The following is a 16,664-nucleotide window of genomic DNA, read 5'->3' as shown; positions in this document are numbered from 1 at the left end:
AGTGTAGAAACTTTTTCCAAAGTACACATGTCCAGATTCACACTCCCACAGCAGTGCAGGGCACTCCTTCTACTCCAAATCCCAGTCAAGATCTGAATCCACCACCTTTTTCCTGTTTATCTCCAGTTGGTACGAACTGTTCTGGTGTTCTTCCACCCTGAAAAACGAGGCTCCAGTGGTAAAGGAGACCCAGCCTGAGTCAACAGCAGATGTACTTTGTGCTTCATTGTGGGCTACAGATGGAATCCTGAGTATCTTTCATGTGATAATCTAATAGGCATAGCATGCCCATGTAATCAATGCTATGATTTCCATTTGTAGATGAGGAACTAAGGCAGAGCTAGGGCTGAGCCCAGCTAGCTGGGTTCCCTGACTTACCATGTCTGCCCCTGAGCCTTTCACTAGCTGTCAGTGGTTGGTGATGTAGTTGCATTTTAAACTGTTATCCAGGTTTGTTTTTGAAATATTTAAATTTGAGTGTCATAGCTCTTGAGTATCTTTTAGGATCCACGTCCCATCATGCACCTCACAATTCTATTTACCCCCAAATAAACTACATAGTATAAAAACACTTCTATGAGGATAAAGAGGGCAACAAACTTCATCAACAACACAGCTGCTGTTAGCCTTCTGTCTAAGCTCCACCCCAGTTACCTGGCAGGTTTGCCTCTCAGAAAGGGGCTGCTTGCCAGCTGCTCTCTCTTGTTTCTCTTGCTCTTTTGCTTTCTTACTCTTCCCCTTTCATCCCTTCTTTCCCCATTCTTTTCCTTCCTCTCTCATGGCTGGCCTCTACTTCTCTATCCCCCTCCTCATCCCTCTCTCTCTCTGCCCCTACTACTCTCTTAACTCCCCTCCCCATGCCTTGAATAAACTCTATTCTATATCATCATGTGGCTGGTTCCCCAGGGCGAAGAGATGCGAAGAGATGCCTCAACATGGGTCCACCATAGGCATCTCCCTTCCCCCACACCTCAGCACACCTCCACAAAACATACCCCCACTCTCTTTATCTTTTTATAAACACATCACCTGCCCTCAGACTCCTAGTCTGTGAAACAGTCTTCTCTGCATATAGGAGTCTCCAGAGAAATCTCTCCTGGCTAACCTAGGCTACCCCATCCCAGGTGTACCAGTTTCCTCCCTGAGGATAATTCTACATCCTCTGTAAACCTTGTGTCTTTGGCCTTCTTTACACACAAGTTAGCTGTGCATAGTATTATCCTTAAAGTCAACTGTGTTTTTTCTCTTTATCAAGAAATCACACAGAATCTCTCCCAAACACTGGGCCCAGATGATAAAAAGGGCCATTGTGTCTGCCATCAATAATTTACTGGGAAACTGTCAGACAGGGAAGATCAAATCACTGTTAAGATGACCATGCATCCACACAAGAGGCTGACCACCTGAAGGAATCTGAGTTGTAAGCAGATGGGGGGGGGGGGGTAAGTGCTGGAGGAAATCACATATCCCGTGGCTCATCTGACTCTAGCCCAGGGATTAGTCTAAGCTGAAAGTGACCATGAAGATGAGAGAAACAATGTTTGCCTCCTGTGTGGACTGATATATGTAAAGTGGAATTAATCTGCACAGTTTTCCATTCCTGAAATAAGCCTGCTATTCAGGCAGTTTGGGAAGAGGCCTGACTTGTGGGGTACCTGACAGATAGTCCCACAAACTGGGGATTCTTGTTCTTCACTCTTCTGTTAAAGGGAATGTAAAAGATACATTCATGTTTTTATCTTAAATGAGGTATCCCTGTGATTTTCAAATCACATTTTAAAATGCACTTTCATAAATAACCTTTTCACAATCTGCACTCTTGTATTCATAACGTTGACTATGGAAAACAAGCAGGTTGAAGCAGACAGTTTAGTCAACAGTATCCAGCAAAGGCTGCACTGGGAAAGCGAAAGGCAGGAAAGCCCTCTTCTGCACAAAGTTCCAAACCTGTCAGCATGAGTTTCAGGTAAAGCCATGTCATGTCACTGGCACACCTTTGATCACAGCTAACACTGGGGAGGCAGGAGCAGGCCTCCGAGTTCAAGACCACCCTGCTATACATAGTAAGAGCTGTCTCAAAAACAACAACAACAACAATAAAACAACAATCCAAACCGCATGTGAGAACATTCTTGACTCTTCACACACAGACTATGCTAAGGAGTGGCAGGTAAATTTCAAACATGCCTGGCTTTCACTAATGGCGTTCCTGCCCTGGGATTTCAAAAAAGTTCATTCCTAGCGCAGTGGAGGAAGTAGTAAAGGACAGGTGAGGACACCATTCTTCTTCAGAACAGCTTCCATCTAGTACAGCTTTAATGGACCATAATGTAAGGGAACAGGGCAAGCTGCGGAGCCTCTGACTCTCAGTGGTTTGCGTCGTATGCCTGATATGCTGGGGAGCTTCACAGTCTCCACATAAAGGGAAGCTGCCCTGTCTCTCACTAAAAGCAGTTGCAGAACACAACGGGTCCTTGGATTGCAATGGAATCCATGAATCGTAGAAAAGAACTTGCTGCTCTACTGGGTCTGTGGCCATCCACAAATGAAGTTCCTCCAGGTACTTCCGGCCCATTCTTTGTAAGTCACCCACTTGCTTCGCTTCGCTTCACAGTGGCACAGCAAGGCAGAGGGTGGCAGCAGGGACAAAGGCTGCATGACTATACCTAATGCGTTTGCCTCTAGCTCTGGCTCATTTCCTTATTTCCTCTAGCCTACGGCAGTGGCAGTTTATGAGTGGGAATATGGAAAACAAAAGCTTTGGTCTAGGGAACTAATCCTAGCTCATGAGCTTTGCAGCATTGGCTGGGTGCTGACCTGAACCTTGGTGAGCACTGCTCTTCCTTTCCAGGTGAGGCACACACAGCCAGGAGTGCTTCTCTGAGTTGCACAATTATGCAAGTGCAACTTACAACAGCCTGCTCACCACTCACCCAAATCCCTGTGGGGCACACAGATGCCTGCGCACTACATCCTGGGAATCTGGAGAGATGGGGCAGCGAGAAGGCCACTTGGCTCTGCCATTCGGAGCTATAGAATCAACTGCAGGACCCTTGCTGTCCCTTTAATTTACAGAGCACAGCCTTCCCTTAGCATTTATCAAGTAGGCAAGGCCACACATGCCACCCAAGGTGACTTCAGGACAGTCTCCCTATGCTGTAGGTGGATAACAGAAACATACCTAAGCCCTTCATTATTTTCACCAACGTCTAGGATTGCACACAGAACTCCCCACAAGCTGACACAGGAGATTTACATCTCAGCTCAGTCTTACACAATGAGTGATGAGACCTTATTAAGACAGCAGGAGACATTGCCCAGGATTCAAAGCTGAATCAATCACAATTAAATAAATCAGAGAATCAGAATAACATGAATTTCTAAGACAATTTAAGTTTATGCATCATGAAGGAGTCAACAAATCTGACCTTTTAAAGCCATTTCTGGGGCTAGCATGATGGCTCAGTGAATAAAGGCGTTCTCCTCCAAGCTTGACAACCTAAGCTGTTCCTCAGAACCACACAGTGAAAGGAGAGAACTGAGTGCTGTAAATTGTCCTCTGGCCTACTCACACACAACTGCATGCCTGCACACACAACAAACCAGACCTTCTTTTTCAAAGCTATTTTAATACTCCCAATATCCATGGTCACTCAGCTTCAGTTTATTTCTATTGTCATTAAAATACTTGCTTTTTGTATTCCAAATCAGGTTTTCTACTTGATGAAAGTAGTTTCTTATTAACCCTCTCAGTGTCCATGGCAAAACACCCCATATGGACTCCTTACACTGGGCAAAGTCACAGACATGGAGACAGACTGCAGATCTGTTAGTTCCCCTATCAGTAGCATCTACAGGCAGAGAAGACTCTTCATCCCAGAAAGGCTAAGTGACAAGGATAAAAACAACAGATGTGCATCTGAAAGGATGCTGAACGCCTGCCCTGTAGCCTTTAGGAATAACTGGCACTAGAGTTTCCTGTTTCTTAGTACATTGAGTGAACCCTCTAATGCTCACTAAAACTGGTAAGATAGTCCATTTTACTCCATCAAGAAGGTGAGGGAGTATATGAAGACACAGCCATGACTGGAGAATTAGATAGCACAGTAACAGCCGAGTTAGTCACCTTGGGTACCGTTAACTGACATCTATAAACTGTCAGGGCCCTGGAAAGGCTCCCGTAAATGGAGATAAAATTAAAGCACAAATAAATAAACCCTCAGTCAACTGCCCACAAATGAGGTGACACGCAGTCTAAACAAACTGGGGAGCCCAGTGTCCTGGAAGAATGTAAGCAAGAAAGCACTCACTCATGCTGCAGTTCCAGTCACTGCACTGAGCTGCTTACAAGGGCTGAAAAGGACCACCAGATTAGGGAGACACATCGTCAAACTTTCCACGTGACCAGTGTTAATGGGCATGGATTCCCTTGGCCTTGCTCCTCACACAGCAAAGGGGACCAAGAGTAAGCTTTGGCACTGTCCTGTCTTGGTCCTTACCTCACAAGGAAAGCCTTCTGAAATGACCCATCTGCTTTTTCTGTTCTGGTTGGTTTTATATATGTCTATACAATGCTAACTGCCCCATCGGCTCACTATATATACATTTACTCTATTTTAGGGATAAATCATTCAAGTCTACAATGACAAACAACAATGGTGGCAATTCAGATCTTTGAATTCAGTCACCTTTTATTTTATTTTAGTTTTTTTGGCCTTTGACACTAACAATGCCTAATGAGGACAGAGGCTTCAGTTGGAGTAGGGAGACTAAGACTAGAAAAGGCGTTAAAGGAAGCCAAGGGCTGTGGAAAGGCATGTGATGTTCAGGTCTCTGTGGTTGAGAAGTGTACAGCACAGAGGAAGGCTGCAAGCTGACATGCTGGGAGCAAAAGGCTGCTGATGGCCCAACAATCAGTCATGGGACAGGACCGACACTCAGCTTCATCCTGAGGACACTTGCAGAATTCTAAACCGGTTTCTCTCATCTCTGTACGAGTGAAAGCACATGTATGTGAAGTCTGGCTACAAAGGTCTGCATAGCCTGTGTTATTGTTGGATATGTCATGGGGACTTGAAACCATGTTTGTGGCCATCTTCGCATGGATGAAAGTATTTGGTTCCAAACAGAGAATTTTCTTTTAAAGCAGAGTTGTTACTTATGCCTAAAATAACACATCAGTCATAATAAACAATACACTGGTACTAGGTCAGCAAGTCAGAGTTGCCAACTCTGACAACTTGAACACCTGAAGTGTTCTTGCCATGTGTGGCCATGTCAGACAGAAACTATAGTTAGCCGGGGCTTATTGCTTACTTAGGCCTGGATTTGGAAATGGAAGGGAGAGTGCTATAGGGCACCTGTTCTATCTGTGATAATTTAAGAGAGCTTGTGCCAAACCAACATAAACTGTTCCATACCAGTTACTGTCCACAGAGTTTGGTGTGCCAAAGAATCCATACATACAGAGCAAAAGTGAAGTCTGAGAACAGCAGAAATGAGACCCAAACCAGGCATCTTGCTCCCAGCACTGACAGCACCACCTTTCCCTTTTGCAGTTTGCCAGCTGCAGATAATTGATAAGGGACAGAAATGCAGCCACCATGTATAACAGGAATGCATTCTTGGCCACATGTGTTTTCTTTTACTGTAAGCAACAAAGCAGCATGCCCCCAATCTGCAGCAATGTTAGGCTCTGCCAGACCTGTTTTCCTGTGTGATCACACTTTGAATTGTTAAAGTGCTCACAGTGAAAACACTATAGCTTATACTAATTAAATTTTTAGTTAGATAATCATTTGGGTATAAGAAATAGGTTGGTGTCACAGGAAAAAAGAAATGTCTTGTTCTCCAGAAAAAGAGATGTGGGGTTCCTGTAATTGTGGCTAATTTTCTTACCTTGAAGCAGAGTACAAGACCCTGGTGTATACTCAAAGACTGAAAACACTGGTTATCTATTTTCTTCAGTTTTTTTTGTTTTGTTTTAATTGCACTGGTGAACTATTTTGCTTTTCTGGAATATTTGTAAGTCTAGTCAAGGGGCTGCTTTGAATTCACCATGGCTAGTCAGGTAGACCTGCAGCTCCTGTGCAGGCCGCCTGTGCTCTCGGGGTGGTGATCCCAGACACACACTATCAGACAGCAGCCACTTTTCTGGGTGACTAAGTCAGAGAATCCTTTGTGACTGTGCGATTGATGGAAAACACTGGGCTCAGAGGCATCTCAGATGACGCAGCTCTCCACCACGCATGCAGGAAAAACCCCCCAACTTCCTGAGGACATCCCTGTGCAGCCCATTTCCATTCTTCAGACAAGTTCTCTACACAGCAAAGTTAATGACAACATGCCCATTAACTGCCTTTCTCGGGCCTGTATAAGAATGTCTTTCTATTTTAGAATACTTATTATGAAGAAGATGCAGCCAGACAGGCTTTCACAACAAAGCATCGTGTATACCAAGATTTCAAATACACACACACACACACACACACACACACACACACACACACACACACACACACACACACCCCAAGATTCCTCCTCCAGGCTAGGTGTAAATAAACAATTGCATGATACTCCCAATCCATATATACTCTAGAAATAACCATACAAACACTAAGTGCTAAATCAATTTTTAAAAATTAAACTGGGCTGGTTAAATATAATCAAGGGAGGGTTATGGAAATAGAGCTGTTGTTTCTGAGTTTGTTTTAAGGACTTTCAAAAACTCTTATTCATTGTGTCAGGAATCAAATCCAAGGCTGCAGGCACACTATGCAAATACGCCAAGTCCCCAGCCTCAAGGACACCTTTAGAATTTACATTTCTCAATTGCAGAAGAACTTTCCTCCGACACAGAGATGATGTGATGTCCTTAAAACAGCAAAAAGGCCTCTCATTTATTTTGGGTTATTGGGTTTTCTAATCCTTATCCCCACCCTTTCTTCCTCATAGTTCTCCATTTTCTCTTGCCAACCTAAGGTGCCATAAATTAGGTAAGTACTGAAAACAGAAAGAGATACAAACTGTCCTTAATCGAGTCAGTGGTAACCTTCATAAAGAAAGGTTACCTTGCTTGGTAGCGCTGTTTAGCCAGCAAATTCTTAGCATGTGCCAGAAGCTGCCAGTGGCTAGAGAAAAACTAATGAAGACATGGCTTCTCTTCATCAAAGTAAGTGACTTCCCAGGCAGGTGAAACAGATATTTGTCCTACATAGCCAGATGGGAACTCATGAGACATTAACAACTGCGTGCCACAAAGGCCTCAGCGGAGGGTTGCTGTTGGAAACTTTCTAAAACCTGGCCTATCTCATGGAACACATCACTCACTCCACGCCCCTTCATAGAGTCAGCAATTGCTAAAGGCCGAGCCCTGCCACACACAGGCCTGGTACAGGTAGGAGAAATGAGGAGTAGGAAGAGTGGAAGAAGCCCCTACTCCCAAAATTTACAAGCCTGTTCATCGTTACTCCATGGCAGTGGAACTGCTCCTCAGCTGGCCTAATAAGGCTGCTTTCCCACTTGATATGAGATGAAAAACAACTCTTTTTGTTATTCAGGGATCCCAGATTTGAAGTCTGGTATTTTCTAGCGTGCTTATACAGTGATGAGAGCTGACTCTCACACATACACTGACTAGCTATCAGGATTTCAAACAATGGCCAATGTCCAGACACTTGGCGGAGATTACCGAGGTGTACTGGTGTGACTGGAAGAGAGGCATGAAGTTGCAGTTGGGTCAAGAGAGCACAATCTGGTTGGAGGGAACAGTTGAGAAGCTGCTAAGGCAAGCTCCCATAAGTGAGGGGCGGAAGCCTTTTCCCCTTTCTGCATCACTGATGTCCGAGCTATAGCATAAAGTGCTGAACATTTTACATGAACTGTGTCAAGGGGTCACAAAATGCTAGGTTAAGAGGGGAAAATCCTTCAGTTTGGCTATGTATCCCAATAAATGTGAAATTAAGTGATCACCTTTGCAGTCTGAACCCTTCACATTAAGAGTCTCTTGGTGAAGGTGTGGGCCAAAGACAATGCTTGTTTCCTGCCCTCTGCTGTCCTTCCCAAGTGAAAAGCAGGCTTTGATGCCTTCCAGGCAAATGAAAGCAACAGAAAGTAGCTGTCAGGAATCTAAAGGCAGTAGTGGGTTGTGGGTACAGCAGAGGCAGCATTGGCTCCTTGTACAAATCCCAGCCTCAAGTGTCCTAGGGAGAGCCAGGTGTAAGTTGTACAAGAACATAAGGAAACAGGAAACTCAGCAATTTTAGAACATAGAAAGGAACAAGGCCAAATAGCAAAAGAGAATCTGATATGAAACAACAGCGTGTTGAATATAAATGAAGGACTCTTACTAAGTTGAAGGAGCCAAGTGTGGTCCATCCCTGCCCACCCACAAGTTCCCTTTATGTGGGAAAGCGATTATAACAATAGCTGTATTGCTCAAGAGCTCAGTAGCTCAGGCACTGCCTCCACGAGGTTGTCCTGCAATCAGTGACTACGCAGAAGCAGTTAACGCAGGCAGATGATATGGGAAGGGCAGTCTCGGCCAAAAGCATAAAAAGGCAACATTCATGGGTTTCTGATAAGTCCAGAAGGTGGGAGTCAAAGCAGCCACAGATGATACTAAACAGGATTCTAGAGACCCTGAGATACTGCAACCTTTGAGAAACTGTAAGGCGGTGCCCAGTCCCTCATAGCACAGCTGAGTAAGAGACGTTACTGTGAGTATCTGATTCCTGCCACTGCTGTCCCTGGATTCCTTTCAGTATGAACACTTACTGCTTCTCATTTTCTCCATCTGAGATAGCACGGAGGCTGTACCAAGGATCCCAAGCATTACATCCTTAACAAGTCCCTTCCCTCTGTCCAACTTTTACAGTTCTGTTTTTTCCTCTTACCTGAACTACAAGCCATATTGAGAATCTGAATTGGTAAAAAAAAAACTAATCAATGCACAAAGGAATGGAATTTTAATTTTCTTGAATGAATAGAACTTCCTTACAAAGCTATGCTTTACTAAGCAGATTAAAATGATACATTAAAAGATGACACCATCTTGGTATTTTTAGGCAATCACTCTTCAAGTGACTGACTTACTCAACTGCAACCTGAAACAGAATACGAAACAATGTTCCAGTCAACTCTTGAAAGAGCTTAATAGCTATCTGTGTGACCCCATGTTACACTCCCCACAGCTGAAATTCTGCCTTCGTTTCAAGGAGCACTGAAACTGATCTTATACTTTTGGGTTTCTATGCTAAGTGGCTTTAATTTCTATTTGCTAAGCTGAAGCGGTGAACAAGAGAAGCAACTATGGCACACTAACCAACTTGATCTCTGAAGCTGCCACCTTTACTTACATAGTCTCCATAGGTCTCCTGTGTTGGGGGTGGCGGAGGAGGTCTGTATCCAGTTGGGGGGACACCTCTTGCTCTGGGAGTGAGAAGTCCTCTTCCCCGGCTCACTGGCCCTCGGGTGGAAAGGACTCCTCGGGGAGTTGGTGTCCCACGTGGTACCCCAACTGCAACAGGCCTGGCTGTGACTCCTCCTCTTCCCCTGTGAGCAAGAGGGTCAAATTATCAGTATCTGTCGTATTTTCTAGCAAGATATTCTTCCTTCACACACACTGACATCTCAGATAATTCACTGTTTTATACTTCTGTAAAATATAGTAAGGACAAACATATAAACCACAGGACATAAACATGTATCTGGGCAGCTAGCACAACACAACTCAGGAATATCCCAGGCAGCACTTCATTTCTTCATTCTTTTCACAGTGGGAAACTGATTTCTGGGAGACCAAATGATGCTGTTCCAGAATAACAGCAGTGTGACTCCAACACATGAGTGGGCCCTATCTTGTTCATCTACGAACAAAGAAACTGAGACTTGGAGAGATCTTAAAATTGCCTGCAAACATATACAGAACAAAGTAGGGATTCTCAGTGTATGCTACAGTTCCACCTAAGGCCAAGAGAACAGGCTTTAAGAGACCAGAAGCAGGCATCTGTGAGGGGTTTGACACTTACTCATGCAATAGGTAAGAGAAGTGTCAACAAGAGAAGAGTTTTAACTGGTCAACATTACCACATGACACACAAGGGCTTGGGTGAATTTTCCATGTAATAGGAAATAAACAAGGACAATGTGGTGTGTTCATAATAAATACCAGGACATGTGCACTTGTATAGCAAATTTACTTCGTGCCACTCAAAAGAACATGCTTTAACAGGACAGGCAGTATAACACCGTGTTTAATCACTGCTACCTTGGTTACTGCATCACTAGACTTTAGGAATTTGTTTTAGTTGCATTATACTCATAAACACAATCTCACAGTTACGGGAGTGCATCTCATATCTATCTGTCTGGCAGCACAGCAATGCTTGTTCTGAGAGACTTTGTCTGTCTGTATTTGCTGTTTCCAGTCCACAGAGGAAAGTCTGCATCTGTGCATGCAATAATGCTGCACAAAACACAATACTTCTCCCACATGGCAACAGGCAGTATAACACCTTGTTCACTATCACTGTTACCATGGTTATCTCATCAGGCAGCAGGAAGTGGCCAGACATGGACAGGACAAAGTGGAAGACTTTAATAAATACATACTGCACATACTGTTATGCATGTGACATAGTGAAAATGTGTTAGCTCTCATCAGGTGAAGATAAAACTAGCAGCTGCCGTAGGCTGAGTAATGTCAGGCAGACAAACTCTTCGGCTGCCTGAATCCCACGAACCTCAACAGGGCACATTAATTATGGGAGAAGGCCTGATGGAATGATGACATCAGATTACGAAAAGATTCCATACAGCCACACATCCCTTACCAAAGGGAGCCAGAGAGGAGTGACAAGAAGAGACTGTGAAGAAGGACAGCGGACGAGTGATGGGCCATAGATCATAAAACCCTGGCAGTCCCCAGGAAGACAAAAACAAGGGAAAGACTGACTCTGCCAAAACCTCACCCTTGGCTTAATGACACTGAATTTGGACATCTAGCTTCTATTTCTGTGAGGAAAAAACAAAAACAAAAAACAAAACCAAAAACTCTACCTGAAAGATAGCAGATGTGTGGAAATCAGTCATGGTGACCACAGAAAATACAGCAAATAATTATTTCAAGCAAGACCAAAAGGTAGACAGGAATACTCTCATTTGCTGAGCATCACAGTGACTCACACACAACTCATCCACAGAGATGCTTATTTTCTCTCTTTTTCTTAAGAAACCCAGGCCTGGCCTTCAACACAGTTGCACAGATAGCTTTGAATTTACTCACTCAGGAAGTAACTTTCATTCCTCAAATGAGCTTGGAAATAGAAAATAAATACTATTTTAAATTCCATTATATATTCTATCTAAAAAAGTCATTTCTATATTGTTCCCAGCTTAAGAGAAAAATTTAAGATACTAGCTAAGAATGGGGGTACAGGCTATAGGCCCAGAATTAGGGGACAAGGCAAACATTGTCCCCTGAAACAACTTCATCAACAAAAATTTCTCTTTTCTACTGATTTTAAATAGCCAACTCTTTTTTTGTTCCGTTCCTTTCTTTCTTTTTTTGTTTTTTGGAAACATCGTTTTTCCTACTATAAGCTAATCAACAATTCAGAGGCAGAAATAAAAACTGTGTGTCCACATGCCAGCTCAATAGTTTTCAGCAGCCCCAGGACTGACAGTGCACACAAAGGCAGAGACATTTAGAGTCTCTTGCTGCCTAACACTGTGCTCAGCACTGGCAGGGAACAGTCCAATATGGAGCACAGTGGTTATCCTTAGTCGGTACACACACAGGGTATCCTCACAGTCAGTATACACACAGGGTATCCTCACAGTTGTAAGTACACACACAGGGTATCCTCACAGTCAGTATACACACAGGGTATCCTCACAGTTGTAAGTACACACACAGGGTATCCTCACAGTCAGTATACACACAGGGTATCCTCACAGTCGTAAGTACACACACAGGATATCCTCACAGTCAGTACAAACACAGGGTATCCTCACAGTCAGTATACACACAGGGTATCCTCACAGTCAGTATACACACAGGGTATCCTCACAGTCAGTATACACACAGGGTATCCTCACAGTCAGTACAAACACAGGGTATCCTCACAGTCAGTATTCACACAGGGTATCCTCACAGTCAGTACACACACAGGGTATCCTCAGTCAACAGTATCCTCCTCTCATGACAACTACATTACTTACTGACTTAAAAAACAAGCTTCATTTCAGGAAATTACAGAATCTGTGCTTGGGAGAATAACTATGCCATATGCCAATCTACTATTAGTTAGGAATTAGAATAGGATGTATGTAAGTTTAGGTTCCATTTTTCTCACACCTAAGTTAACTCCATGACTATGACATCACAATGTCTGAATCAAGCTTGTAAGATACACTGACAAACATGTCTACCTATCAATGGCAGCAGCTTTCACACGGCTGCCATGGCAAGCTAACCTAAGAACAAAGAGTAATTACATTCCTACCTGGTTATTGCTGGTGTTGTCACACCTCTCGTACGCAAGGTAGATTTCCCTCGAACCACTGGGACGTCTGCATTTTCTGAACCTCCATTCAAATATGTTAGTTCCTGGAGCTGCGCTTGCCTGATTTCATCATTATAGTCCTGCACAAAAACAATACCGAAAAGAGAAAAGCACTTAGAGCTTTTATTTATTTATTTATTTATTTATTTATTTATTTAAAGAAAATGAGGTCAGAAAAGCAGTTAAGACAGAAAATATATCCAAGTAAAAATGAAAATTGTGTGTGTTTTTTAAGGAAACCACAGGTTTTCCCTCCAGACTGAAATCATAGGTAAGCTACTATCTCTCCTTCTTTATGCATAATTCCCACTTGAGATATCTGTAGTGATACAAGGCCACAGAGCTATGACAGAGGAACTGTTATTTACAGCTCCAGTCTGTCAGCACTACCAAACATTTACATACTGACTGACAGAAACACCTGAGGGGCTGGTCCTAGCACATGCATAGCAGCTACAGAGAGTAATGAACACAGTATACATGCATGTGTGCATGCCTAGCTCACCTTTCTCATACAAACTCCAGGATCCACAGTGTGTGGGTCTTCCCACCTCAGGTAAGATAATTAAGGTTATTAAAGCCACAACACAGATATGTTCAGAGGCCCATATTATAGTTAATTCTAGCTTGTGCCAAGTTGACAATTATCACCAACCATAATGCTGTACATGCAAGACGTCCAGATTTATAAATTGGATAAGTAATTGGATTCCTGAAAATCTGTATTTTTTTTCTCCACCATTAAACTCTGAAGCCAGGACTCTACCCTGCTTCCTTTCTCTTTGTAACTATCCTCAGCTCCATTTGACAACCAACAACAACACAGAATAAACAGATAAAACTTTATCATAAGTGCTTTGTAATAAGACATTTACAATCAAAGAAGAAAGTAATCTAGCTGCACAACAGCCAATGAAGCTTCTCTCCAAGTGTGGTGATCTGAGGAAGGGAGATCCAATCACTAGAGGGATGGCCCAAAGCTCCAAACAGAGGAAGATACTAGCTAAGGCAGATGGGCTACCCTGAGCTCAAGACCAGCCTAGGCTAAGGTAAGTTCCAGGACACCCTGGAATACAAGTAAGAGAATCACAAAAATGAATGAATAAAAAATAAGTAAATAATCAAACAAGGTATTATATGGACAGATTATGACGACAATTAAAAGTCTTAAAGAGAAAGCAGAAACCAAACCATGCAAAGCTTCATATTATTGTAAAGGTGAATATAATTAGAACTAAGATTGCTGAGACACTGAAACAATTTTGAGGACCAAACTACACCCTTAGGTTTATGTTCTGGAAAGCACAAAGCAAACCTTCAGACTGCAAATGGGGCAGGAGAATGTGAACATTCCAGCGTGTCACATGTGTCACATGAGTACAGTCACACAAGGTCTGTGTTGTGTTACAATCTATCACACAGCCCAGTGAGAAATCTGGGGACCCACTAACGGGAAAGCCACCCTGGACCAGAGCAGATGGATGGAGAGGACAGACTCAATCCTGAGTGAGACAGAGATGAGGAACATTAAGAGCCACAGTGAAGCAGGAGCTTCTCAGGATGTCTGGCTACAGAAAGGCACTCACTAACCGGCACTGGAGGACCACAAACTGGAAAGCCATGAGCACACTTCAGTGCAGACAGGAAATGCAGGTGAAGTATTTACAACCAGAATTAAAAATCTGAAAGAAACACCACATTTACAACTAAAAATTCATCTTTTCTTCCTGACTTTCCCCCAAATATCAAGCAAAAGAAAAGTAGGCACCATGGAATTAGAGGAATCCCATGGGCACTGTCGAGAAGAAAGCTGTAATCTACCATCAGAAGGAAAAGAACCCAACAGAGGATGAAGGTCGTGATGCCTCAGAGATGTCATCGGCACGGGTCCATCACTCCAAACTGTCTAAAATAAGACTGCTAAGATCTTTTCAGCCATTTTGCTAAAAATGTGTGAAGTTTAATAAATGATCTGCAAAGTACATTCTAAATAAAATGTGCTAGAAAAATGCTAATACCTCCCTGCAGAAAATTGTTAGGAGGTGTGATACTCAGTTATAGATGCTAAAAATAGATTCGATTAAAGGATCGTGGCTGAAGTACTGTTTAGACACCAGTAAAGATTTAGAAAACTGAAGTTAAAATCACTTGTTGTAAGTTTGGTTCAGTGTTAGAATGGAGCCCACTTTAAATATCAGCTTGGCAAAACTATTTTAAAATACACAGAAATTAAATGATTAAATATATGGCCATGTGTATTTTAAGGCAATTTAAGAAGGTTTTAGGTAGTTTACTCTTGTAATATTAGTTGGGCAGGTGCAACACAACCATAGTTACAACCAAACCATGCATGATGGCCTACAGACTCACTTCAACTTTAACCATCTAGGCAAAAAGTAAAACTATTGAAACAGGTACATTTCACCAATAGTTGAGAGTAGAAAAGACATCAGAACTGTAGTTGTATGTATGTGTGTGTATGTTCTGTGTGTACACATGCACATATGCGTACATTTCTACCAAGTGAGTTTAGTCTGTTATGTGAACCTGGAGAATGTGGGAAAGGTTTTTAAACTCAAGAAAAGTAAGCCCAAAGCCCTGACTGGTGGGCTGCCCCGAAGAGCAAATGTGTCTGCCATCAGGATGGTACCCTACGGCGGGAAGAGAATGCACTCTTGCAAGTTGTCCATGGCAGCCACATAGCACACACTCACACATGTCAAACGATTTAAAAAGAACAATCATAACAATAAGTGTAACATTAGAAGTCAATGTCTTCTCTGAGAATAACTTACTATTCACAATCATTTGCCAAAATGTCACAATATTTATATTTGAGGTTTTCCTGGCATGCTTAAAGACGACATATCTATACAAAATAACTTTGACGCTCAATTGTCTTAAGAGCAGCTAAATAAACTCTTGAATTTGCAAACAATATAATACGGTAATAAAAATAGTATCATGAAACTGGACTTATGTTCAGAGGGAAAAACAAACTAAATCACATACATTTCAAGAATCACAGAATAAGAAGTAAAGATGGAATTTCTAAATCACTGAGGAACGTGTCCTTAAGAACAATGGAAGGAAAATGGTGCAAAAACACCATAGAAGGAGACTCAGAATGGACTCGAGCCACAGAGTAAAAAAAAAAAACACAAGTCACCCATAAAAAAAGGGCTAAACTGCAGGTGAGAAAAGTGAGGCCGTGGCAATCTTGCTGGGATACCAACATTCCTCCTCAGCCTGAGCTTGAAAAGCCACTGCTCTGCTGAGCAGAAACTCTCTAATTCTGGAATAATGGTAAACGTCCCCCATGCCGGCAGCAGCATAAACAGCAGGAAAATTTCCTGGGGGATGAATGAGGGAGAACTGCAAACCAGCAAGACTGACAGCACATCCTGTCACTCCTGACACAGTGAGGCAGTGACACACTGGCTCGATAGAGGCCATGACGAAGCCCAGAAAGGAGCCGGCGAGACCACGGCGGGCTCCCTTGCTTACTTGCCTGACAGTGAGTGCATCTATGCAGAGGAGACTCCAAGTTCCAGCAGGGAGGCTATGGCAATGAACATGGGCCACTCTGGATCCCATGATGAATGCCAACTGGGAAGTCACATTAAACAGGTCCTGAGCACACATGATCTCTGGACAACCAATGGTGACAACTAAGCCATGTGGACACAGCTTCTTGTCTTCTAGGACAGAAAAAAACTAAAGCACGATAGAAAGACATAAATACGCATGTTGTCAGCTAGAATGTGTGAAGGGCAGGGAGCCTGTGGGTTTAGATTAACATAATTATAAGAGAAACCAGCAACAGCAGCTTTCTTGGAAGCCAAGTGCCCAGAATGTGTATTCACGTTGGAACTTTATCTACACTTCAGCATTTTCAATAACAAAGAATGGTGAGACACATACAAAGAAAATGTGGACGATCCTTGTGGAGGACAAGCAGGCAACTGTAACTATGTGGATGAGGACCCAGATGCTACACTTGCAAAAGACAGGTGAAAAGTGGCATCACTGCTGTGCCAAGTTTCGGGAGAAGGCGCCCAGCAGAACTGAGATGGTGGGACCAGGGGACCTGAAACG

At 43.0% G+C, this 16,664-nt stretch overlaps 1 protein-coding gene across 2 annotated transcripts in view; it reads right to left on the bottom strand.

Annotated features, from left to right (window-relative positions):
• Nucleotides 1-16,664, bottom strand: part of KHDRBS3 (KH RNA binding domain containing, signal transduction associated 3) — a 141,275-nt gene that overhangs the window by 47,323 nt on the left and 77,288 nt on the right. For both annotated transcript variants that reach the window (XM_080938962.1, XM_080938963.1), the window contains exons 5-6: nucleotides 12,507-12,646; nucleotides 9,357-9,552 (exon numbers count right to left, since the gene is read on the bottom strand). In XM_080938962.1, the coding sequence (XP_080795088.1) occupies nucleotides 9,357-9,552; nucleotides 12,507-12,646 (336 nt within the window). The remainder of the gene's footprint in view (nucleotides 1-9,356; nucleotides 9,553-12,506; nucleotides 12,647-16,664) is intronic.

This window comes from Micromys minutus (genome assembly GCF_963924665.1).
Source record: "Micromys minutus genome assembly, chromosome: 27".
NCBI lineage: Eukaryota > Metazoa > Chordata > Mammalia > Rodentia > Muridae > Micromys > Micromys minutus.
The sequence above is the reverse complement of the archived record's forward strand: the minus strand, read 5'-3'. Positions and strand labels throughout refer to the sequence as shown.